At 53.2% G+C, this 24,569-nt stretch overlaps 9 protein-coding genes across 9 annotated transcripts; 3 read left to right on the top strand and 6 right to left on the bottom strand.

Moving 5' to 3' along the window:
* Nucleotides 1-280: 280 nt before the first annotated feature.
* On the top strand, nt 281-2,128 carry J4E92_006668 (uncharacterized protein; the record flags this gene model as incomplete). Its single annotated transcript, XM_051498035.1, has 2 exons — nt 281-1,828; nt 1,880-2,128. 2 exons carry the CDS (start codon nt 281-283, stop codon nt 2,126-2,128), a joined length of 1,797 nt encoding a protein of 598 aa, XP_051351761.1.
* Nucleotides 2,129-3,768: 1,640 nt separating this feature from the next.
* On the bottom strand, nt 3,769-5,080 carry J4E92_006669 (uncharacterized protein; the record flags this gene model as incomplete). The annotated part of the gene is made up of 3 exons (XM_051498036.1): nt 3,769-3,930; nt 4,021-4,686; nt 4,748-5,080. 3 exons carry the CDS (start codon nt 5,078-5,080, stop codon nt 3,769-3,771), a joined length of 1,161 nt encoding a protein of 386 aa, XP_051351762.1.
* Nucleotides 5,081-5,612: 532 nt separating this feature from the next.
* On the bottom strand, nt 5,613-10,541 carry J4E92_006670 (uncharacterized protein; the record flags this gene model as incomplete). The annotated part of the gene is made up of 2 exons (XM_051498037.1): nt 5,613-10,432; nt 10,481-10,541. The coding sequence occupies 2 exons, from the start codon at nt 10,539-10,541 to the stop codon at nt 5,613-5,615; spliced, it is 4,881 nt and encodes a 1,626-aa protein (XP_051351763.1).
* A 541-nt stretch (nt 10,542-11,082) lies between these two features.
* TRM5 (tRNA(m(1)G37)methyltransferase) lies at nt 11,083-12,555 on the top strand (the record flags this gene model as incomplete). Its single annotated transcript, XM_051498038.1, has 2 exons — nt 11,083-11,356; nt 11,411-12,555. The coding sequence occupies 2 exons, from the start codon at nt 11,083-11,085 to the stop codon at nt 12,553-12,555; spliced, it is 1,419 nt and encodes a 472-aa protein (XP_051351764.1).
* Nucleotides 12,556-12,741: 186 nt separating this feature from the next.
* On the bottom strand, nt 12,742-15,941 carry J4E92_006672 (uncharacterized protein; the record flags this gene model as incomplete). The annotated part of the gene is made up of 2 exons (XM_051498039.1): nt 12,742-15,451; nt 15,505-15,941. The coding sequence occupies 2 exons, from the start codon at nt 15,939-15,941 to the stop codon at nt 12,742-12,744; spliced, it is 3,147 nt and encodes a 1,048-aa protein (XP_051351765.1).
* Nucleotides 15,942-16,540: 599 nt separating this feature from the next.
* Nucleotides 16,541-17,362, top strand: J4E92_006673 (uncharacterized protein; the record flags this gene model as incomplete). Its single annotated transcript, XM_051498040.1, has 1 exon — nt 16,541-17,362. One exon carries the CDS (start codon nt 16,541-16,543, stop codon nt 17,360-17,362), a length of 822 nt encoding a protein of 273 aa, XP_051351766.1.
* A 794-nt stretch (nt 17,363-18,156) lies between these two features.
* On the bottom strand, nt 18,157-19,133 carry J4E92_006674 (uncharacterized protein; the record flags this gene model as incomplete). Its single annotated transcript, XM_051498041.1, has 2 exons — nt 18,157-18,694; nt 19,126-19,133. The coding sequence occupies 2 exons, from the start codon at nt 19,131-19,133 to the stop codon at nt 18,157-18,159; spliced, it is 546 nt and encodes a 181-aa protein (XP_051351767.1).
* Nucleotides 19,134-19,854: 721 nt separating this feature from the next.
* Nucleotides 19,855-21,013, bottom strand: J4E92_006675 (uncharacterized protein; the record flags this gene model as incomplete). The annotated part of the gene is made up of 2 exons (XM_051498042.1): nt 19,855-20,598; nt 20,648-21,013. The coding sequence occupies 2 exons, from the start codon at nt 21,011-21,013 to the stop codon at nt 19,855-19,857; spliced, it is 1,110 nt and encodes a 369-aa protein (XP_051351768.1).
* A 1,894-nt stretch (nt 21,014-22,907) lies between these two features.
* On the bottom strand, nt 22,908-23,450 carry J4E92_006676 (uncharacterized protein; the record flags this gene model as incomplete). Its single annotated transcript, XM_051498043.1, has 1 exon — nt 22,908-23,450. One exon carries the CDS (start codon nt 23,448-23,450, stop codon nt 22,908-22,910), a length of 543 nt encoding a protein of 180 aa, XP_051351769.1.
* Between the last annotated feature and the right edge of the window lie 1,119 nt (nt 23,451-24,569).

Genomic DNA, 24,569 nt, shown 5'->3' on the forward strand with positions numbered 1-24,569 from the left:
ACTAGCTGCCAGAGGTATTTGCGCTAGATTGGCACGCAGTTCGAAACAGGACCGATACTAGAGAGGCAGACCCATGCTGATCCCGCTCGGCGCGTGTTAATACACTGGTCTATTCCCGAGCATCGCCTCTCGGGTTTCTATCAAATTGCCCCGTGCAGGTCAATACTTGTCCCTATTGCGCGTTTTGTGGTCATAGTTTCTTTGGTTTCTTTCCTTTATTTGCCGTCTCTTCCGTCATTTAGTCTCTACGGTGCAGGACACCTATTCTATCATTTCAGCAATGGATACTCGCTACCAACCAGAAGGCCTGTCCTTTGGACCAAAAGACACCTTCAGCCCTAATTTCGAGAACAACGGTCAATTCCCTCTCCCACCAAACCAGCAGCAACCTCAATATGCACCTCCACCTCAGCCTCAGCATATGAGCCAGCAGTACGGCGGTCTACCTTCCGGACCTCGTATGCAAACTCCTCAGCAGCAAGGACAGTATGGTCTACCTTCTGGACCCCGTCAACATTCTCCTCAATCAAGTCGAGATGTGAACAACTACTCCCGCCTGTCCAACCCTCAACAGCAACAACAAACACCCGAGCAACAACAGCTACATCCAAATCAGTACCAGCCGCAACCTCAGGTCGCACAACAGAACCAGTTCTCCTTTGAGTCCGGCGAGACTACTCGCACCAACACATGGGCAGCCAACTCACCAGCAGCAACACCTGCGCCTATGTACGCATCTAATGGAGGAGGCTACTTTCCCGGTCCGGTTGATGCTAATGGATACCGCATCGACACGAAGGAGAGGCAGCCAGAGCCAGAGAACCCCTTCAGGGACCAACCTCCTCAGTCGCCACCCCAGATGGACGATATCGATCTCGAGAAGCACAAGCATGCCGATGGCCACTCGGAATGGGACAAGCACACCAAGATCCCTGGCAGGAAGGATCCCAACCAGCCATACCTCACTTTCGGACAACGGCTCAAGCACTACACATGGGCGAACTACACCCTGACGATGGCTACTGGTGGTCTCGGCACGCTTATCGCCATCCAGCCCCATTCTTTCCCCGGTCTCATCACCATCGGCGCCGTTTTCTACATTCTCAACCTCATGCTGTTCACTGCCGTCACAATGACAATGGTCCTCCGCTTCACCAAGTACGCTGGATCCTTCAAGGAATCTATCAAACACGAACGTGAAGGACTCTTCCTCGGACCCTTCTTCCTGTCGATCGCTACAATCATTACCGGAACGCAGAAATATGTCATAGAAGCGTACGAGGAGGATCACCCGAATCGTGCGTGGGCGATCACTACCATGGCAGTCGCTTTCTGGGCATACACCTTCATCACTTTCTGCTTGGCTTCCTTCCAGTACTCGTTCCTGTTCTGCAGTCACACCTACAAGCTTACCAGCTTCATGCCCTCGTGGCTGCTCCCCATCTTCCCTATCATGCTTGCGGGTACAATCGCCTCGGTCATTGCCAAATCACAGCCCGTGTCGTCCAGAATGCCTATCCTGGTTGCCGGACTTGGATGTCAGGGTCTTGGATTCACGGTTGCTATCCTCATGTATGCACACTATATTGGTCGTCTCATGCAGGTCGGATACCCCGATCGTGAGCATCGAGGAGCCATGTTTATCGCTGTCGGACCGCCTTCTTTCACCTGCTTGGCCCTGATTGGTATGGCCAACGCTCTTCCTGACGACTTTGACTTGCAAGGTGACGGCCTTGTCGACGCGAAGCTACTCCGGACTCTGGCTCTCATTGTCGCACTCTTCCTTTGGGTATTGGCTATGTGGTTCTTCATGATCACCCTCGTCGCCGTAGGTTCGCCACAGTGTCTCGTTCTATAACACTACTAACATCGGTTCCAGGTCATCAACTCGTGGGCTGTCTACTTCCATCTCGGATGGTGGGCCATGGTCTTCCCCAACACCGGATTCGTCATCGCCACCATCTCGATCGGCAACGCGCTGAAAGACGAAACGGTGCTCTTCGTGGGGAATGGCCTCACCATCGCCATCATCACGATGTGGTGCTTCGTCCTATTCAAACACGTACAGGCGATCTATGTCGCCGACATCATCTACCCCGGCATGGACGAGGACATTGCAGACCACTAAACGCCAAACCCAGTAATCTCAGCACCGTCGCTCCCCGCCGTGCGATCTCTGCTACCAACTTGCTTTCAACGGCGTTTCTCTTCGGTTTACGTTTCTCTCACTCGTTGTACCACCACGTATACGCCTGTCGTGAGTCTATCAAAAGCACCACGCTCCTTTTATACCCCCATGTTTCCGCCATCGCTTCTCCGTACCTTCTCCGAAGCCGCCAGCAGGTCTACAGGCTTCCCTCGTTTAGACACCACACTCTCCATCTCCATTCCAGCATTAGACCTAGGGCGCGCCAACAGACACTTGTAATGCACACACACACACACACACCATCACTCTTTGTATTCCCCGAGTTTTATCCATTTTACTCTCTATCCATCGGCTTTTGCATAGCGTCGGCGTCATAAAAAATCGGGAAGGGGCAACAGATACCACGGGCAATCTTTTCTTATACATACTTCATTTCTCTCGACACGAAGTTTTGCGCTGCACTGCACTTTGATGGGGGCTGGAGGACGGAGATATTGAAAGTTAGTCAAGACACCCGTTCCGATAGTTGTAGATAGCTTCCACAAAAAATGTTCGAATGCATGCGCGCGTTTGTTGCTCTTTCCCACCATATTATCGTGTTTTCGTCTTCGCTTTTCTTCCGTTCCTGATGGCTTCGCAAGCTTCACGATAGCCAGATTACGATCGGCCAGATATCCATCTACGTAACTTCCCGTCCTTAGGCAACTAATCCCCATCTCCATCATCATAAAGGAAACACCATTTTGCCACATACGCAGTCCAAACTCCCGCAAGACAAGCACCAAAACAAAATTCCACTCCCACACGGCAGATAACACAGTAAATGAAACACCCCAACAGTCTCAGATCCTAGGGGCCGCGCCAGCCCTTCGCATCTCATTCAGCAAAAAAGCTTGGCCCGCTTGGCGGAATTTCACATGCCTCTGCACTGTAACACGACGATTCAAATTGCCGCATATGGCCCGTGCGTTTTCGCGCTGCGCTCTGAGATAAGCGCTTTTGTTTGATGCGTGCGCGGGAGCCAAGACGGGCTTGGGGGGGCGCGTGGGATTTCATGTATTTGCATAGGGCTTGGTAGTTTGGGGGGGGATTTAGGATGCAGGTCGTGGGATTTGCAATTGAACCTTGGGAAAGCTTGGGGTGGGTGTGGGTGGGTGTGGTTGGCGTTTGTGACATGGGGAGGATGGGGAGCCACGAAAATGAATCGGAAGGGAATGGGACTGACTGAGACTGTGTGTGTGATGAAAGAGGAACATGCGTGCAAGGGCTTTGTCGCTGGGCTGGGGCTGTGAGCGTGATTGATGCGTTGGTCTACGTATCCTCCCTCCCCGGATAGCGAGTGATGCGGACTTGGCGAGTAGATACCGCGCGTGGAGACGGGATGATGATGGGGTGGAGACTGAGTACGTTCTCTGACAGTGTAGTGGAGAGGGAAAGATGGAGTGTTGGGGAGCATTGGATGGGGAAGGTGGAGATGTAGATCAGTGAATGCGTGTTGTATGGTACGTGTGAAGCTGGCCAGCGCTTCAAGCACGTTTGACGCGTAATGTTGTAGCGGGGAGGTGGAGAGTCGGCCGTTATGACGTTGTGGCGGTTATGATTGAAATGTATGATTCCTACTATAGCGTGCTCTTGGGCGCTTCTTTGTCCTTCATCGAACGAACTAGTCGGAGTGCTTCGTCAAGTCCCCGTTTCGTGTTCTCGAAGTACACATGTGAGAAGGAGCTGCTGGCTTGCCCGCTGATGGTTCGCGCCTGGATACCGTGGCTGATCACACTTCCCTGGTATCTGTGTTAGCTTGTGCTGTTTTCTGTATCCATCTAGTTCTCCGCCACGCGACAACCAAAACAAGATGAAGATTAGAAACTCACTCTCATCAAATGAAAAACCCTCGCCACATCCCATCGATCCCGCCTCGGATCCCACCCCGTCTTCTTTTCATAAACCCCCAATAACTCCTGCATACTCGGCAACCCATTGTCCGCCTGGTTTGCCTCATCATAAACATCACCCCCCTGATCATCCCTCACCGTCTGCACCATCGGCCCCCCAGGCATCCCCACCTTACTAGCCCGATTCCAATACGGCCCCGTCACATACACAACATCCATAAGCGGATGTCCCAGCGTACTCAACTCCCAATCCAAGATAGCAACCACCCGGGGCTCAGTAGGATGCAATATAATGTTATCAAACTTGTAGTCGCCGTGGATGATGCAGGTGCGCTCCTGGGGTAGGTGACTTCGTATGTAGGATACGATTTCGTCGAAATGCGGGTGCGCGCGGCCGAGTTGCTGGCCTGTGGTGGTGTCGCGGACTTGGGCTTGTTGGGCTTCGATAAGGGAGAAGGTGTTGCAGTGGCGGGCGTAGAAGTTGGTTTTTTTGCCGAAGGAGGAGAGGCCGATGGTGTCGGGGTTGATGGAGTGTAGCCAGGCTAGGGTTGAGATGACGGATTCCCATGCTGCGCGACGGTCGGAGAGGGGCAGGGTAGACAGGTTGGGGTCGGTAATTATACGGCCTTGAATGTACTCCATGACCTAGTGGAGAGGTAGGTACGTTAGATTGCAATCATTCATCTGGAGGGTAGCTGGGACGTACGTAGAACGCTGTTCCGATGATTGATGCATCCATACATAGACAGTATACTCTTGGAACTGGGAAACCTTGAACAGACCCCAGTGCTTTCAAAACCTTGTACTCTCGATCGACTTGGTGTGCTACAGGTGAGATGATGGTGCCGCTGGGTTTCTTTCGGAGTATGTAGCGTGTACCAGCGGCATCATCGACATAGTAAGTCGGATTGCTTTGTCCATATCCGATCTTTGTCGATAGGATAGGCGTCTTCAGATTGGGTATCTCTTGCTGCAGGTACAGACCAAGCTTTTGGTCGTCCAGATCATGTTGCGTCTTCTCTTTCTGTCCATCGGCCATTGTGAAGTGCGTTTTGCCTGATTCCTTCGATAACAGCTATCGCGTCACAGACAAGTAGATACGTAAAACCCATGGTGCTACTGAAGGTATACATTGGCGTCGTGGTCGTGTGCGAGTAAGCTGTGTCGATCCTAAAGTTAGCCTCGGGCAATCGCGTGTGGGGGTTCTAGAAACAGGCTAGTGCTTGCGGGGTGCATGTGAGCAGCGCGCAGTACAACGAGATGCAACTACTGCGAAGATGAACGACATCAGGGTCAGAACGAAGCCATAGTCTAGCAATGAAGCTGAATTGACAAAATCTCTACGCTAAATTATCGCGCAAAAGGAGAGTATCAACTATACTCTGGGTATCCCAAGAAAAGCTATACAAAAGCCCGACTATAACGCCAAAGCCTGACGGGGACAGCAACAACAACACCTCGACCGACCGTCTTTCCACTGTTCTACAACTTCGGTACAAGAATTAAAACCCTTCCACATGGCGCCGAATGTCTACATGTAACTTTTCCAGCCAAATACTCATTACGCGTCCTCACGTCGACGCCTCGCTTCCTTCGCTGCTGAAGTAACTTTGATCTAATCGCAATATCCATTCAATCTTTTCCCTCTCGCTTCGCGCTCGGAAGATGTACGTGTTGCTTCTCGCGAAGACAGCAAAGACAACGTCCTTGTGCGCGCCGGCATTTCCTTGGCCGTTGCTTTGCTGTCCGCCTCCAAGTAGTTTTGCGATTTGCGGCGAATGGTCGATACGCGCTGTGCTGACATTGATGGCGTTGATCTCGTCGCCGTCTGATGAGTAGATGTGGAGGTATGGCTTTCGTAATTCGACGTATCGCCGTATCCAGCGCGTGTTCGTCGGATCTGGGGTGAGGAGGTAGGACGCTTTCATTAAGTTAGGGTTCTTGCTGATGAAGCGGACGGTAGCTGTCAAGCTGGGGGTTGGGTTTGGCGATGGAGAAGGAGAGCGTGCCGCAAAGGCGGCGCCGTTGGTGGGAGGCTCAAGATTCGTGGGGTTGAGGATGATTTCTGCAGGCGCTTTCTTGGTCTTCCAGAGCGAGACCATGCGTTGGAGGAGTGCTATCTGAGCCTCTTCCAAGGGTTTATCCTTTGAGGAAGCAAGTGCGGAAGCAGGTATGCTCAATGCCTTGGACGACAAAACAGAACGCGCTGTTTCTATCTCTGCGATTCGAGCGCGGCGCTTTTCTATGTGAATGAAGTCGCGTACCAGCGAAACACCGCGCGGCGTCCAGCCTGCGAGCTGCTCTTCACCCTTCACGTAGTCGTCTTTCGTGTTCATTCGCCAGAGATCTGTCGCACGCTTGACGGAGGTGGGGCGAATGGCAACGTTGAAGATTCCTACTGTCGAGTGAACGACCTTCACCGTATTCCAGATGTTCGCTAACGAGAAGAGAGATGTCTGGCGCATGTAAGAACGGCCCCGGATTTGTACGAAGAGGTCGAAGGAGAACGACATCGGTTCGATAAGCTTGGAAGATGTGACGTCGAACAGCAGCGTGACTTTCACGCGGAAGTTATCCTTTGTCGCCCGATCAAGAATTTGAGACGCGTGAGCCGTACTGTCCCATCGTCCTACAAATTTGACATTTGTGGTGCCATCGGCGTTCTTCCTGATGACAGGTGGGGATGTCAGATCGACAGGCACTTCTTTGACGGGTGAGCCGTAGTTAGGACTGTTACCAGCTGCATCGACCAATCGGATGTGACCCATGCGCAGCGACTTGACATCCTCCCACTGTATTGTGTCTCCAGAAGTATGGGTGAGGTTGACAACGATGCGGCGCGCTAGACCCTGGTGGAGTTGGTATACCCCAGCGTCCATGACGTTGCTCTGCGTGACCTCGACGGGTTGGTATGTCCCATCGTCAGTAATTTCTTGAATCTGAATGCGGGAGAAGATGTCATGTGTATCTTCTGTGTAGAACTCCGACTCCGGTAACCGAGCGTGACGGCGCTTCTGCTTGGGCTTCTCCGCAGAGTCGCGCATGTCATCCCAACTCAGCAATTTATCGAGGTGAATATCCGTGACCTTTGCAAAGATGGAAATTCGAAGGAAGGTATCGCGCGGGCTCGGGTAAGGAAGACTCATGCTGTGCACACTCTCAAAGCGGATAGGGCCTTCGTTGAAATCGGTGATCCAGGTTGTGGTCGTGGCTCCACTCTCATCGGAGATGCCGGGTACAAAGAGCACAGCGTGGACTTGGGTGCCCTCCCGTTCCGGAAATCCAACAAGCTCATGCATACCGACATTGAACTTGAGCGTAGTCGAAGGTGCTTCGGCAGACGAAGGCTCTAGCGATAGTCGGATGATACCGATGGGGTTTGCTGTGTAAGGAGAGATGACGTCCAGGCTGAAGTCTCGTACTCTTGATTCGAACACAGCAGCGAGCGGAACGTCCACATCGCCGATGCGCGAGAACTCGGGCATGCAGGGTTCTGAGAATGGCGACTCCGGGTTGAAGTGCTGGAAGTATTCTGGTCGGTTCATGTACTGATGCATCTGATGCATCCGTCGTACGCGATCGCGCAGCTTCTGTAATGACCATAGGTGCACCACTTCGTTCTTGAAGTCGATGACGCGAACACCAACGCAGGGCTTGGACTGGCTGTCGAGGTATTCGTCGTCTTCACCTGGAATGCCCATGTTCACCAAGTCGTAAGATGACGGGACAGTATGCCCGATATCGACAATGCAGAATTGGAAGACGACGCGCTTGTCCATCTGTTGACTCATAACTTGAGCCTCCTTCAGAACAGCAGCGTTCTGCAGAAGTGTCTCCGCCATGGTGACGTACTTCCTTCGCCGCCACTGTTTGAAAACAGTCCGGATCAACTCAAGTTGCTGCTCATTCTGCTCGTTCTGTGCATCCTTTGCTTCCGCTTCGGCCTCGGCTTCGGCTTCCGGCGTTCCGCTGCTTTCAGGTTCAGGTACCCACTCGTGTCCAAGCTCTTTCATTTGACGTGCAAAAGCCTCCTTCTGCTGTTGTAGCTGCTTCTGCATTTCTTCCTTCGCAGCTCGCAGCTCTTCCAGCTCGACTTTAGCTTCTGCGTCAGCTTTCAGCTTTGCACTGTAGTCCTCTTTTCTCTTGTCCATTTTCTCTTCCATGTCTTCTCGTATCTCCTCCATCTTTTCGCTGCCGTCTTGCCGAGGCGTAGATGGCATCGTCAACATGGTATCGAGCGAGAAGTTGTCTAGCGTCCCACCAGAAGCGTACTTCTCTCGTACAGGATATGATGACATCGACTCTGTATCCTCGTCGCTGAAGATGCGACTCTCGGGACGTGCTTTGCGGGTCTCGCGCAACCTGCTGAGATCTTCAAACAGTGCCTCAAAGTCTTCGTCTGGGAGATTTTCGATGCGTTTGTCTGGCCCCAACCACGCAGTAAGAGCTTCTCTGCGTGCGTAGGAGAACTCGGATTCACGACCGCGTTGCCAGAATGCAGGCGATCCTGCCCTTGGACTATCGGGGTCGAAGTCAGAGTTTGCGATACTGATGGCGCTGTATGATCTGTCGTGACCGGGTCTTGGTGCAGGCGAGGGAGAGTTGAGCTGGCTGGCAGTAACCGTCTGTCGAAGTAGGCTTGTGCCTACTTCAGCACGCTCAGCTCTTGCCTCTTGCGGGTTGTTGAAGCGAAAGATGTGGAAGTCGCCAAGGATGATGCGGTGGCCGCTCTTGAGTAACCTTGGCTTGTCGATGCGTACACCATTGACCATGACGCTAGCGGTTTCCTGGGGTATCACCGTCACCTTGCCGTCCACGTTTTCGAAGTGACAGTGTTCGGCAAGAATCTGCGAGCCATTCAGACGTATTTGTGCGGTTTGGCCTTCAACATCAGAATTGCCAACGGTCGTCGTGCCCGGTTTTAGGTTGTAGACGAGACATTCAGTCAAGAGTGGATCATCACTCAAGTTGACCAAATGAGGCATGTTCTTTGGTGTTGACAGACCAACGAAACCTTTTTCGATGCTGATACCAAGTTCTTCCAGCGCGGCTTCTCGTTCCTTGTGGATTTCTTCAGTCTTTTGCAGCTTCTCTTCCCAAGTTTGGTTCAACTCGGTATAGAGTTTCTCTGATTGATCAAGCTGCTCTGCAATCTCGGCCTTGGATACCTTCTTGATCGAACCGTCTGCTTGTGTGATGGAAACGATCTGCTTCTCCAACGGTGTGTCGGGTGCGTACTGTTCTTCTATGATGCCATTCGCTCCGGCAACTCCACCGCCTCCTCCACCCAGCTGAGTCCGCAGTTTTGACAGTTCTTCCTTGAGCTCGCGGATCATGCGCGCGTTCGGGTCTTCGTTTACGACAGCGTGGTTCTTGATGCGTTTTGCGGAGTCGGCGTAGCGGAGGGTCGAGAGCGTCTCCTCGAAGTTGATATCGGCTGGGGAGATGGCAGCAATCATGGCTGTCATACTGTTTCCTCCCAGAGAGTCTTTCAAGAGCCATGTCAAGATGGAGTCTCGGTACGGCACTTGGGTACCCTTCTTCTTGCCTCCCGACGACTGGTCTGCAAGCGCTGCAATGACACGACCCAGTGTAGACAGAGACCTGTTGATCTCGGCACCCTCCTTCAATCTCGCGCCAGTCGCACCCGTCGACTGAGCTCGTTCTGATCCGGCCAAATCGACCAGACTGATCTTGGCGACCCTCTCCCCGCTCATGCTCGTCTCGACATCGTGGCGCTTCTGGGTGAGGGTAAGGGTGAAGACGGCGTGCGATCGCGAGGACGTCTCGTTCATGTTGGTGGCAGCCACGGTACGGGCCTTGTTTCCCTCGTCCATGAGGTTCTCGATCTCGGGAAAGGACTGGACGACCAACTTGGCGAGATCTTCGACATAGGGACCGGTGGACGGATGCTCGCGAACTCGCAGGTTGCCTTTATTCGACGGGTTCAGCAGGTCGCGTACGCGCTCATTGTAGATTTCCAGGTAGGACACTTCGACGGTGCAGGACGAGTTCTTGTCGGCTTGTAACCCCTTGATCCTCTCGAACATGTCCTGGCAAATCTTGGGGATGATTCCGTACTCAGCGCCATAGCCCATCATAGAGTACGACTTGCCCGAACCCGTCTGGCCGTAGGCGAAGATACAGTTGTTGTACCCCTGGAAGGCATTGTCGAGCAGCGGCTTGCCAAGATCCTCGTGGAGGTTGTCCTGGCCGGCATAGTTGGGAGCGTCGCGGTCGAAAGACCAGTATGACCTGTCGAAGGCGAACGTCTTGGTGCCCTCGGAGGCGGCTTTGGCGGCTTTCCCCTTGATATCGGCATGTTGGGGAGGGGAGAGGATGGTCTGGTCGCCCTTCATCTGCACGATACACTGTGCATTGCGCGCCTTCTCTGCGCGTTGTTAGTTGCGACGTAATAGTAAAGCAAGGGGCTGCCTACCTCGGCCGTTGAAGGGCCTGCATCGCACCACGACCTTGATGTTTCCTCCGCCAGACGCCATGGTGGGCGTGGTGACTTTGTTCGTGCTCGGAATCCGGGGTATGCGGACAAAGGAGATGGCAACGGGCCGCTCGGTCTATGCAGCGGTCAGAGGCGGGATCCGGGAGACTTCATGGGCGGCGACGGCGGTGGACGGGCGAGGGCGAGGGCGCGGTCGCGGTCATCCACGGCTCAGGAGGCGGTGCTATGGCGAAGTTGTTTTGTTGATTGACCACGCCGGTGCAAGATTAGGTACGCGATCCTGGTGTCCCGACCCCTGCAGCCGACCACGAAGCTTGGACTGGCCTGTCGTCACCTGTGCAGCGGACCCTGACGCCGTTCAGCACACTGACACTCAAACGTAGTCGAGACGGATACAAGTTGAATACTACTCTGTATGTCTTTCACGTCTCGAGGGTCACGCCCAAAGCGCCCGCGTTCGGTACCTGACATGTGCCATGCTGGGGTCATCCTAACGGTGCCTGCGTCATCCCTCACCAAAAAATAATTCCCCAGCCGCGACACACCCACGCGACACCCATTCTCCACGCGCCCACGATTCAATGTCGGCCACAGAAGCGACGACCGACATGTTCGCGCCCCCCGTGAACCGCGCCATGAAGGTGCTGGACCGCAGCTTCTTCCAAAAGACCATCCCCACCTCGGCCGCCCGCATCTTCAACCCCAAGGACATATCGCGCTGCCGCAAGGAACTCACCGCCAGCAAGGACACGCTGCCAAGCAATCGCATAGACCCGATAAGAGTCGACCCCGATTCAGAACAAGCGTCGAAAGGCAGCAAGTGCCTGCTCTTGCGCCCAGAAGTCGTCCACTCCGGTGAGTCACCCCACGGCGGTAGTACATGGGAGTACTGAGTCTGAAACCAGGCAGATCGGACGACCTGGTCTCCTAAGCTGCGCGATCTCGAGCAAGACGGCACGCTAGGCGTCATTCCCTACCAGCTGCAGCTCAACTACGACTACTTCACCTACTCCGAAATCACGAGCGCAACCATCCCCCCACCCGAGTCTGTCCACGACGATGAGATACCCCAGGGCTTCGCTCTCGCCGGCCACGTCGCCCACCTGAACCTCCGCGAACGGTACTGGCCCTACAAGCACCTCATCGCAACCGTCCTCGCAGACAAGAACCCCATGGTCAAGACGGTCATCAACAAGCTCGACAATGTAGGCACCGAGAACGCATTCCGCACCTTCCAATATGAAGTGCTCCACGGCCCAGACGACATGAATGTCGAGCTGCGCGAGCAGGGCTGCACCTTCAAATTCGACTTTGCAAAAGTATACTGGAACACGCGTCTACACACGGAGCACGAGCGGCTCTGCAACATGTTTCGCGAAGGCGAGGCAATCTGCGACGTCATGGCCGGCGTAGGACCCTTTGCCATACCCGCGGGCAAGAAGAAGTGCTTCGTCTGGGCCAACGACCTCAACCCCGAATCCTACAACTCGCTCGTGGGAAACATCAAGATCAACAAAGTAGGCGACTTTGTCCGTTCTTTCAACACCGACGGTGGGGCGTTTATCCGTCAAGCCTCTGCGGATCTGTTGACAAGCGACGAGCACTCGGTCTCTATCTACCCCAAAACCAAGTCTTCGCGCAGCAAACCAGAAGAGAAGAAACAGCCTGAACCCCTCAAGACGCTCGTCCAACCACGATTCTTTTCGCACTACGTCATGAACCTCCCCGCCTCCGCCATTACCTTCCTCCCCTCCTTCATCGGTCTTTACGCCAACGTCCCCGGACATCCTGCCTCTGAGATCAAGAAACTCCTCGCGCCGCACACTTCGCAGAAATTGCCTATGATCCATGTACACTGCTTTTCTACCAAGAGCGACGACAATGTGGAGGAGATCAAGGGCATTTGCGAAGAGGTTAGCAGGCAGTTGGGCACCGTGATCACACCCGACATGGACGATGTGAACGTGTATGATGTGAGAGATGTGGCGCCGAAGAAGAGGATGTTCTGTGCTAGTTTCAGGTTGCCTGAAGAGGTAGCTTTTAGGCAGGTTTGAGGGGTCACTGTACATGATCAGGGATGGGGAGAGATGGCGAGGGATGTTATGGATCGTAGATTTTGTCATGATATCGACGAATTGCGGAGGCAGTAGACGCTTTTCCTGCTTGGATACGCCTTCTAAGTTGGGAATAGATTAAATCCGATTGTTCTTCGTCCATCACGTCGCTTTCTCCCACGTACTCTATAAATCCATCAACATCTCGTCTTCGATATCGTCATCAAACTCACCCTTGATTCCACTCACATCTGCCTCTCCTGCTGTCCCCACAATCTGCCTCTCATCCCCTCCTGTGAGATCAACAAATTCCTCCATATCGAAATCGAACTCGCCATCGTCGTGCACCTTCTTCTCTTCTTCGATGATAAGCTGCTGAACCACAACGCCAGAAGCATCACCGAAATCCATCGAGACATCATGTTCCAATCTCTCGCCTGCAGCGCGCTGTACATCTTGACTCAAACCCTCCTCCCTCTGCGTGACATCATCTGCCTCATTCCTCGCATCAAGCGCCCGCTGAATACCCTCATGCATCTCACACCGCGCATCCGGTCCATCGATCCTCTCATACCGCTTACATAACAGTGCATCCAACGTAACCACCCACTCCATGATCTTCTTTTCAAACACCGGCTCACCGAACACGTCGTATGCGCTTTCCGACGCGTAACCCCACTCTGGACTGTTGCGCTGCATGTCGAGTTTACGCGAGCTTTGTACGATGGTGTGGATGCTGGCTGGAAGGCGAAAGATCAGGTCTTGGATCTGGAAACCATCGGGTGTGCGCTCCAATGGGAGTTTGGATGACTTGGTGCGCTCGAGAGCGTCTGTCGTGCGGCGTCTGAGTCGATGCGGCTTCTTTGACGTTTCGTGGGGTGGTGCGATGCGAGGCTCTTGCTTTTGAGATGCTTTTTGGGGGCGGGACGGGGAGCTGGAGTGTTGCTGTTCTTGCGTTTGGAAGTATGCTTCCATCTCTTTGGCGCTTTGGTCGGGACGGTGCGTCGCTGGAGGCTTTGAGATTTGGGTAGATGTTTGAGAATCAAAGGGATGTTCTTCGTGTTCAGCAAAAGCTCGAAACTGATCAGCCACTCGTCGCGGATCGATATTCATCTGACCGTCATCGTTGACCAGTGAAGATTCTCTGACGCGCTTTGAGTATGACTGCGGTCCCACCGAGGCAGCTGGAGAAAGACCATCAACCAACGATTCAGCTATGTCCGTGTCTCTGCCGCGTCCAAAGAAGTTACGGATATCAGTATTGTCGTTTGAATGAAGTTGTATTGCCACTGGCCGGTCTGCTGGGTTCAACGTGGGTCTGCTTGGAGAAGATGAGGCGTTGTTTAGCAACGGTGCTCCTCCAGTCTTCTTGGCCTTCTTCTGTCGACGAGCTGGTTCGAGAGCTTGTGTGCCAAGTACATACTCTCCAAGCCCCATAGCATTCGACCTTTGCTTTGGTGGTGCAAATGGTGTATTTACATAGGTCGGTTGAGTGCGTCGATTACGAGGGACTGACGTTACTGGAGAGGTCAACCGCTGCGAGCCTGCTCCAAAGTGATTGTGGTCTGTGAGTCCTGACTTGATGGAGTTGATGTCAGATCGTGCGAAATGGCTCGACAAGGCGTTCTGTGGCGGAGCACCGAGACGCTCGTGACGATCTCGACTGTCCGTGTCCCGCTCTTGTGTCCTGTCGTTGAGAGTACCAGCTTCTGAACTAGGGTGCGACATATGCTGGATACTACGCTCCAGCTCGGCGTCCAAAGAAGACCTCATATTCGTCTTTGACAAAGTCTGAGGCGTCAGGGGCGCCGCTGACAATGGACGACGTGGAGTAACAGCAGGGCTGGGAGAGGTAAGATGCGAGTCACCGCCTCTCTGGCTTTTGGCAGGGCTCAGCAGCTGTTCATTATTGACAGCTTGCTTGGGCTTAATCGTAGTGTTCATTCGAGCAATGGTCCATGGATTAGACACCTCCACTGCGCGTAGACCCTTCTCATCTTCCTCTTCGACCACAGGTGCTGGGTTTTCTTGCAGAAACTCTAGGTCGTCCTCATCAATACCATACATGCTGGACCTCCAGCGTGGCAGCGCTTGAGCTGGATCAGTCGGAGGTTGCTCATACCGCGTTGTAGGTCCATCCTCGTGTATCATCATGGAGCTTTCGACCTGACTCGGTAGCTCCTCAAATTGTGGCTCATATTGCTGCTGTGCAGAGGTCGGTATCTCAGCATCCTGAATATCTGGAATATCCTGGATGGCCTCAGGATAGTAAGCTCCGAGCAGCTTATCCACGACCGCAACAACCACTTCGCTGTTATCGAGCATGACGTCGTCTTTGGCTGGCTCAATGTTGGGGTCGTAACTGTCAGGCGGACAAAGGATGTTCATGCAAAAGAACGGGTCCTTGACGCCAGCCAGCGAAGGCGTTGATTTGCGGAGTCGCTCCTTGTAAGTTGTGATGATCCGCTTGATAGTACCACGACTGTTCGACACAGGCCTTGCATCGATCGAGACGAACGCCCCTTGATGGGCTATCTTCGGTCCGCTTGCACCTGGCTTGGGCAGGAAAGCATGAATCTCAAAGCCATCGGCCTCTAAAGCAGTCCAGTCACACTGCAGAGCGCAATCCTTACCGATGACTTTAAGAACTGCATCTTCGACGTTGGCATCGGCCTTCGGCGCATAGACGAAGTCGCCATTGTTATTCTTCGCTTTCAGTACGCGAAGCCTAAAGCGTATAGTAGGCCTGGCCAGTGCATAGGCTTGCATCAGCCGCCGGATCTTCGCAAGCATTTTCGCTGAGTTCTTGATCGCTGTCTCCTTTCGGACGGGTATGAAGTCAAAGAACTTGGTAACCTTGACCGTCGTGCCGACTGGATGGGAGTCGTGTTCAGTGCTGCATACATTAGTCCGTGATAGCTATCCGTGAGATTACCATTGATGTCTTACGAAGCCAGCTCGCCGTTCCGATCATACTTCAGCTTGACAGCAACTGGCTCTCCTTCTACTCGAGTAGTGACAGAAAGCGAGCCACTCATGTCGGCCATGCTTGATAGTGCCTCACCACGAAAGCCCAACCATTTCCCTCCGACCTCTCTCAAGTCATGAAAGTCTCTAATCTTGCTGGTGCAGTAGCGGCGACATACAAGAGGGCGATCTTCAGCTGGTATACCATGGCCATCATCTTTGACTTGGATAGAGTCGACCGTGTTAGCTGTGATGTCCACGAATATGCTCTTCGCTCGCGCATCTAGAGCGTTGTCTATGAGCTCCTTGACGACGGAACTGGGATCAACGAGGACCTGTCCGGAACCGATCTGTCGCGTTGTCGTTGGTGGGAGAGCCGCGATGCTGGGTACCGCAACACTGTCGAGGTCTTCCGCCATGCTGGTAGGAGCGGGAATGAACTTGCGGAGGTCCCATCGGTGGCAGAAGATTGAGCTCGAGTGAGACTCATGGTTTGGTAGTCGGTGCCTCTATCGTGCCTACCTCTTCCACCGAAGTCGCGTCCGACGTGGAAAGAGCCCGACGCGACGCGCCGACTGCTTCGCGTGCGCACTCATCTCGTCTACATTGGTCTTTGCTATGTAAGAAACGCTGCGTGAATCGCGTGTTCATACGCGATGTTTAGGTGTTAATAGAGATGAGTTTAGCGTGCGTCATCGCGTGCTCTCAAACTGGCTCTCAAAGTATCCAATCACAGCGTAGATAGCCTTGGGGTGCGGGAAGACTTCCAGAGCTCTTAAGAGGGCCCGTTGCCGCGATTACTATCGCTGTACGCATCTGACTGTGTGTTTTTTTACCATCTGAGTTTCGCGCAAGACGAATTCCAGCCTGCTGTACAGTCGCGTTGAGCTTCACACTTTCCTACCGTCTGAAACTTTTTCCAGGTTTACAACATACATAGAAGGTATACTTTGCGCACCATCGCTGCGAGACTTTAATTCATGCTAACTACGTAGTCTGTTTATACGAATTCTATACCATGGCTTATGCGACGGATGCTGCACGGTGGCGAGCCCTTTCGACACGAGACGCAGACGCGAATGGGCACTTCATTTACTCCGTCAAATCTACCCGAATCTACTGTCGGCCAACGTGTCCTGGACGACTAGCGAGGAGAGCAAATGTCGGATTTTATGCGACACCACTAGAAGCAGAGGCAGCTGGGTTCAGGGCTTGCAAGAGATGCAAGCCCAACACCGTACTCGAAGATCCACAGGAGCGGGCGGTAGAAAAAGCATGTGTATTGATTGATGAAGCCTTAAAGAACGAGGACGCCAGCGCATTGAGACTGCAAGATCTAGCCAAGAAGGTCAATCTCACGCCGCGGTACTTCCATAAGATCTTCAAGGACAAGACAGGATTGACACCGAAGGAGTACGCAAAGAGAAAGGCGACCGAGCGCGACAGCCCCAGCACGGTATCGACATCGGTGACAGCAGCAGATGGAAGTAACCAGTCTTGGGATTGGGATACGTTTGATTTCAACGATCTAGTCGACTTGGGTACAGACGCGAATGCCCTCAACACGGATGATCCCGCCGTACTCGAAGGGCAATTGTCTATGATCAATCCCGATCTCGACTTTGACATGACCAACTTTATCCAGTCTTGGAGCGACAGCTATGCGTTCGGCCACTCGGTCTCGTGGCCTGCCGGCTGCGACAACCTTGCCGACCCCTTCCTAGGGTTGCCAGACACTATGGGTTTGTACGAGAAGGCGAGGCCGTCCGTCTCCACACTCGAGTTGGATGCTGCGGCCTTGTTCGACAGCGATAGCGCAAGCAGTACTCTGCAGACGTAGCCTCCGTAGCGTCAATACATAATATGACATGCGCATCTCTCAAGATGTCGCATTGTGCCCATATCATCACACCTGCTCGCGCGACATGACGCATCCATACCGCCGAGTTGACATCGCGCGTCGTGTACGTCACGCGTTGTGTGTAGCGGTCGCTTAGCACATCGTAAATAACAGGCACCTAATCTTTGCATCGTCAGCGACAGTTCGAAGCCCAGTTTCCATAACGTGAAATTGATGATGCTCTTCAGAGACCAAGTTATAAGCAGCGACGGCGTAGCATTTGTCGATGCTAGCCATACCTTTTCCGGCTCTTCCTAAAGTGTTTAATGGTCGATGTACATATCATCTTTTGAGCTGTGCGCGCGCGTCGCGAGGATGCGGATGCTGTGAACAGAAGGAGATGTTGAACGTACCATGAGAAATGAAGCACAGCAAGCAGCGGCTGTAGGTTAGTGTAGAGCAATCAGCGAGCTAATATTGATGCGCGCCACTGCTCCGTAGGGCTTTGCGCAGCTTGCACCATGGTGTTGAAGAGTTGGTTTGGCGGCGTGTAAGAACGGATGAAGAAAAGTTGAGGGCTCGGAGGAAGCTGCAGAAGCCGCCGCCAGGGACCCACATTATTCAAGCGAGACGCTAACGGCATTCACTAGCTAGCTCCACCTGTATCCATACATTTGCTCTGTAAACTTCGAATCTTTAGCAGTTTAAGCTTGTTGCTGAAGGTATATACCTAGCTTTCGAATCCTCAATCGGTCCTTCGATATCCACGAGTTCCAACGATAACATGAGAAGGCTCACTCCCCAACAGCCTCCCAAGCACTCAAAGGATCCGCCCAAATCTCCCAATGCCCTATCTTCCCCTCATGATCAAACTCACTGAACCGATAGACGAACTGCTCATCCCATCCCTTGCCCGTCTTCTTACTCGTAAACCTTCCTTTGCCAACAACACTCACCATCCCAGCATCTGCATCCACAATGAACCCGCTGTCTCGTGGGAACGCATCATTCGGCAAGGCCATGTCCAGCACATCGGTCATCAGCTTGAAGTACTCCTCGCAACCGTCTTTGCCAGAGAATGTCTTGGCTAGGAAAGGCAGCCGCGAGCGTGACCACTCAGGGCCGTGCTCTGTGATCTTGGGCGACTTGGTGAAGTAATTTGATAGGAGGTCTGAGGGAGGAGGGGGCGAGATCAACGCGCAGCAGAAGAGGTATGTTGACATTCGCAGCTCCATATTGCGATCTGCAAACATGACTGGTGGGTCTTCCTCTGCGAGGGTCCTTCCGAGACGGTGAAGCGGGTATGTTGGTGTTGCTGGCCCTCGCTGTAAGCTGTAAGCGATGTACGTGGGCCCTGTTGCGTGCTGATCGGTCGGGTCGTATGCAGTAACGCACGCTCCGAGTTGTGATTTGATATACCCGCAAAGTGGCGTACGCACCAGGGTGTGCTAACAGGTTGTCGGTTCTGTTGCGAAGCGGTGGGCGTCAGCCGAAGACGCAGGTAAGATTTTGGGTTTGGCAGCTTTCAACGTCGAATTGATGCCCTTGATCCAGGAAAGATATCAGTAACGAATATCACAGGTGGGTACGCTGTGACCAATATTGCGATATGAGTGCGTGGGGAGATGCGATCGATGATGGGTTTGGAGAGCATGCACGAATGCCTGGCGATGAAGTCATCGTGATATTTATCTACACCGGTGTACAGCGCCTGCATTTACATGCTGGCTCAGGCGACATGGCAGGGAGGAGCTTTGTTCTACCTGAGCATGCTGAGCACGCCTTCCTGAATCGCATTCCTCCGAGAGATCCGAGCCTGCCTATCCTAGTGGTATTCAAGTTGGTCAAGTGCATTGGATTTCGCGCGTAGAGCCACGCCACAAAAAACAACATGCTCATTACCACCTGCGACCAACTTCAGCCACGGCCGATGGTGCATAATTTTGTATTCCCAAAAAGTACCCAACGCAATTATCGCAGGGTCAGCCAATGCGACCAGCGCCAACATACCGTAAGGGGCGTATGTTAGCAAGGCTATCATCTAATCTACAGCGTAGCATGCATATGCAGCTTACACAATGTAACGGTCCTGCGGTGGTTCCGTCTCTTCGCTTGAACGTGGGCATTCAGATGAGTCAGATGGATTGCATACAGATGTCACGCAATTCAATCAGTTATTTGCAATTTCTTTCGAGTGAGTAGTTGTCAAGTGAGAAGCTGGTAGAAGACTGTGTTGCTGCCCTGTGGAAGGACTAGTATTTGAGTTTGATTAGTGTTGCCCTTGGGCCTAAATTATGTCCAAGGTAGTAGAGAAGCCTGCTGCCCACTCCTAAGATCTTGTAAACTGTAATAGCAGAAAGCTCCGCTGGGAACTGACTGCAAAATGCTGTTCCATGGTATCCGTCCCGTGTTCCACGGCCCCTTTAAACGCCTCGCGCTGTGTGGTTATATACAAATACAATTTCAACCTTGGCCAACGAAAAATAGCGACTTCAGTCCATCGCGGTGAAGAGACATACTTGCCTGGCCATCTGACTGGCCAGCAAGATCTCCCTAAAGACTTGATCCATGCCGCCTTTGAAATGGATCGTGTAACTGTCCACTTTACCCTTCCTCTTCTTTTCTCCCCAGACAAGTTTGATCAGCTTTGCATCGTCGCATCGCTTGCCCGTCCTGCTTCCTGGCTTTACCCAGTCTTGCTGATATTCGTACAAAGTCTCCGGCATGGCATCGTCGTTGGGATCTCCTTGCTTCCACACGAAGCGACGTCCACCATATTTAAATCGTCGCGGTGACCATGGTATCTTCTGTTGCCTGTCTGGGTATTCCTTGATCGGTTGTGAGAATGGCCCGCGCAAATGTATGCCCCGCGACTTGTAGGCTGCGTCTTTGGTCATTGCGCGCTTCTTGTCGATGCCGGAGAGAAGGATGTTTATGCATGGTTGTGGGTATTCGGCGACACGGAAGAAGTCTGCAGCGTTGACTTGGCTGTCGTCGCGGTGGGTGGCTTCAAGCATGTATAGAGCGTATTTATCCGAGTAGTCGCGTGCGCTGTAGATGAATTTCCTAAAGCCTGAAGATCCCGTCCATTCTCGCGTGCGGTGAAGATTGTACGTGGTCGTGGGCTGGTGAGGGTCGAGCAGCGAGTGGTACGGTGTATTTGGAGAGGGAAGTTCGTCACGCGGGGCATGTGAGACGGGCGAGTATGAAGTTTGCCAAGTGAGGAGGTTGTGGATCTGAGGCATGTCAGTCACAACCCAACAGTGAACGGAAATTGCTACTCACTGCAGACAGACTCTCGCTCTCCTCGTCCAGATCCCCATTCGCGCCCCATTGGTTCGGTGCTGGTACAAAGACGCACTCGTTCCCGTCTTCGTCGATCTGGTCGCTCCCGCTTTCAAGATGCGGCCTTAGCGCCCGCTGCCTCTCCCTGTGGATATTGATCTGCGTCTTGATGATGCGCACTTGCTCGTCTGAGTTGTCGTCTGGCGATATACTGGCATGCGATTGCTCAATCTCTTGCTCCAACGCCATCGCTGCTGCCTCGTGTTGCAGATAGGAAGTGTCGTAGAGCCAGGCATGTTCGGATTCAAACGCAGAGCTTCGCAAGAGCTCCAGATGCTCCCGTGATGTGAGTGCTGGGCGGTCCATGGTTGGGGTTTGTGTGGTGTGAAAGTTCAGACTGGCGAATATTTGAAGGCGACTTGTTCCAGACCGAGGAGTAAAAAGCAAGTCGAAATGAAACGGGGTGGTGATTCAGCCTGGGGTCGCGAGGCAGCAAAAGGAATATGGAGGCACACGAGGAATGAGGGACGGCGGGCTGGACATAGCTGCTAGGCTCGCAGCAGCTGATGAAGCACCATAAGAGTCCATGGGCGAGTAGCGTCGCGCTGCATCCCCCGTCTGCTGTTGTGGTACATGGCGTACTGGCTGGGGGCCAGAAGTCACCGTGGCATAGGGTTCACGCACGGCCGCATTCGGCTCTGGAGCAATGCATCGGAAAATTAACTCTGCCCTTTAACTTTTCCCTCATTTGCAGCATCAAAGCACGGTTGGTAGCATGTCTCCGGCGGTTCCGACGATCTGTTATGCTTTCGTGCGATGGCCTGGAGCTGTCGGCACGCCTTCGTCCATCATCCCGAGGTCTAACATGGCGTGAGTGGAAATTGCCATGGAGTCCTTTCGTTTGCTCAATCTCTCTACACATCTGGCCTTAGCGCAAGACCAGTCCAATGGCGCATGACGAGTCTCACCGTCCTTACAGCAGCAGACTGCGGGCGCTTAGCAGGCATCGGACTCCGAACATGCGGTCTGTTCTTTGTCCAACCAAGCCACACACCACTCACAACATGCCGCTAACAGCCACGGCGTGCGCCGCTCCCACCATCCCTGGATCTTCAGTGTCTTCGAGAAGCGACTGAAACGTCCGGTACAAACCTTGCCTATATCTTACGCAGGGCCAGAGGACCTCGCGCTGAAGGAATGCCGTGAAGCCCGCTGGGCATACGAGGGAGCGTTGCGCTGGGACCTGGCTGCTGACGGGCATTACCCCACACCGTTATCAGACATGTGCAGCGCCTTCGCCCGGCTGTACGGGAGGAGAAAACCAATCCATTACTTCTTCAAGTACAGCGACACCTGCAGCACCGCACGTGGTCGCAAGTGACTACACGATGTTCCTATAGAATGCGAGCAAAAGCAACGTAAGAGTTCGGAAAGATGACGACACGTACTGAAGGGCGACGTCAGCAATGCCTTTACATTCTGACCGCAGCACATTATAGCCTTCGTCGTACTAAAGAAACCTGCCAAAAGACCAAGATCATCACAAGCATGGAGTATCCCATAGGAACAAAGGACCACCGGGTCGGTAATGCCCCGGCACCCACCGGATCACAAGCGAGACTTGCTACTACTGCTCCGAGCGCATCTTCTGACCCTAACGGAATCCGACTGTTTTGTTGACTTATTGAAACCAAGCGATATTGAGACATTCCCACATCGGTCCTCCGCCTCCCGCTCTCTCGGTGTAACGCATCTTGTGTGCTCAAGCGAGGAGTGCCAGAGGAATATGGAGAGAAGTCCTGGGCGACGGTTTCCACATGTCATAAGCCCTTGAGACATACACACAAAGATACCAAGTCTGGAGGACAAACGCGTATCGTATGCGCACGAGAACCCGAATGGCGTCGTAATGGATGTCTGCGACAACATGTAACGGTATGCCAGAACGCCGAACAGGTCGCCGAACTGTGGCAGGATGGCTCACCGCTTCGGTTACATTGTGGCACTGGCTTGATACACAGCATCGCGTGGATGATCGCACTGCCAGTCTGCAATGCAAGGTACGTTGCTTCGACTTCATTACCGGCACTATGGTTCCGACAGGTTGCGATCCCTTGAAAAGCTCATCTCATGCCATGCAATGGTACCAACATCATGGTCTCGTTCAACATCTTTGTCATAGTCAAGAACGGACATACCATGCGAGATGAATGGTACATGGTAACGGCTTCATTGGTTGATGTCCATCGGTTATACACACTCAAAACAGGGGATCTCTCTCTTTGATCGGCACCAGTTCACCCTTGCCTTTGAACACCTCTACAACATGAGCCTGCTCGCTCAGCATAAACCTCGACGTCTGGTTTCCCACACCAGCCAGCCCCCTCCATCTCTCCAGATCCTCCTTCTTCCTCTTGTCGCCCAGCGCCTCTTTCGCCCTCTTCCAGTGGCCCTCCGAGAAGGCGATCAACGTCGTCATCTTCTTCTCCTTGATGTCGTAGACTGCAGAAACTATGCTGCCTGTCTCTTCGAGCCAGTTGATCTGCCATAGTTCGCCGGGGCGGATACATTGGTATGTTGCGCGCTGGTAGTTGATACGGCCAGCCATTGGACCACCGTGGATGGCATATACGACACGTTCCGAAGAGAAACACCATAGTTCGTACCGCCATTTTTCGGGGTTGCCATCGTTGTCTTGCGCATCGTAATCGTAGATTAGATGTGTGTCGAGAATGTCTTTGTCGAAGCTGGGGTCGAGCTTGGTGTTCGTGAGAAAATCGGGTAGGTTATCGCCTGGTGCCATGGTGTCTGAAAGCTTGTTCTCTGGTATTGAGGGAGGTAAGGATACCAAGTATGGTGATGGATTTCAGTTGGATATAGTTGATGCTCGGCACTACCGGATCGATGACGTAGGTGTAGTTTGAAGAGCTAGATCTCGCGCGATGCAACGCTACTAGGAAGTCGGCATCTAGATTCGCCTTTGCGATCGGTCCGAGTGGAAAAGAAATATGGTCGAGTGCACCCGATGCAGTGCGTATGCTGAGTACACCTACCTACCATCGTACCGTTTCATAGAAGGAAGACCCGAACGCCATCACCCAGCCATGGATCGGATGTTCGACACAAAAAGCCAAATTACTCTGGCGCCGTACGGCTGAGACGACTGAAGTGGGACCATGGAGCAAGGCCATTCAGGATGAATACTGTACCATCATCGCTGCCCCCGCGCCCACCTCCGCGTCCCCCTCAGCGTCCAAATCCGTGTCCAGTTCAGCGCCCAATGCCGACATACTGGCTCGAGCGACATCCGACGACATGGATATACTCGTTCAAAGAAAGGCATTCGTAGTCACAAAGCTTCGCACAATCATGGCTGTTCTCGAGCACGAGCCGGACGGCCTGATACCGAACGCCCTCTTCACGAGATTGACGAGACGTTGGTCGGCTACGAGGACCGCCAATATAAAGGGGCCTAAATGGAGAGATTTCAGCAGCTCAAAGGGTCTACTCATACAGATCGACGAAGACGGAGTCGACGTGCGACCTTCTCTCACCCGCTCAGACAGACCGATTACTATCAACCCTGCCGTCAGTTATGCGTGCTGCCCTGACGCAAGAGCACTATTTGGGACAGACGTACATGTCCACAACAATGCCGACGATATTAGAGAGACCTTCGATATCGTGCTGTCTTGTTCGCGATCCAGCGGACCCCGATCCAAGGAAGATTCCGCATGCCAGGACGCAGAGACGGAAGCGCACGCTCACATGGATGCGCTATACAACACATGGAACCGTGTCTGCAATCGTCTGGCTGCGCCCCACACTAGACTCGCGCATCCTGATAACGTGTGGGAAATGGAAATCGCATCGCCAATATACCTACCGTATTTTTTGGGACACGACTCCTCCATGGAAACCG

Source organism: Alternaria infectoria (assembly GCF_024043175.1).
Source record: "Alternaria infectoria strain BMP 0036 chromosome Unknown scaffold_10, whole genome shotgun sequence".
Classification (NCBI taxonomy): Eukaryota; Fungi; Ascomycota; class Dothideomycetes; order Pleosporales; family Pleosporaceae; genus Alternaria; species Alternaria infectoria.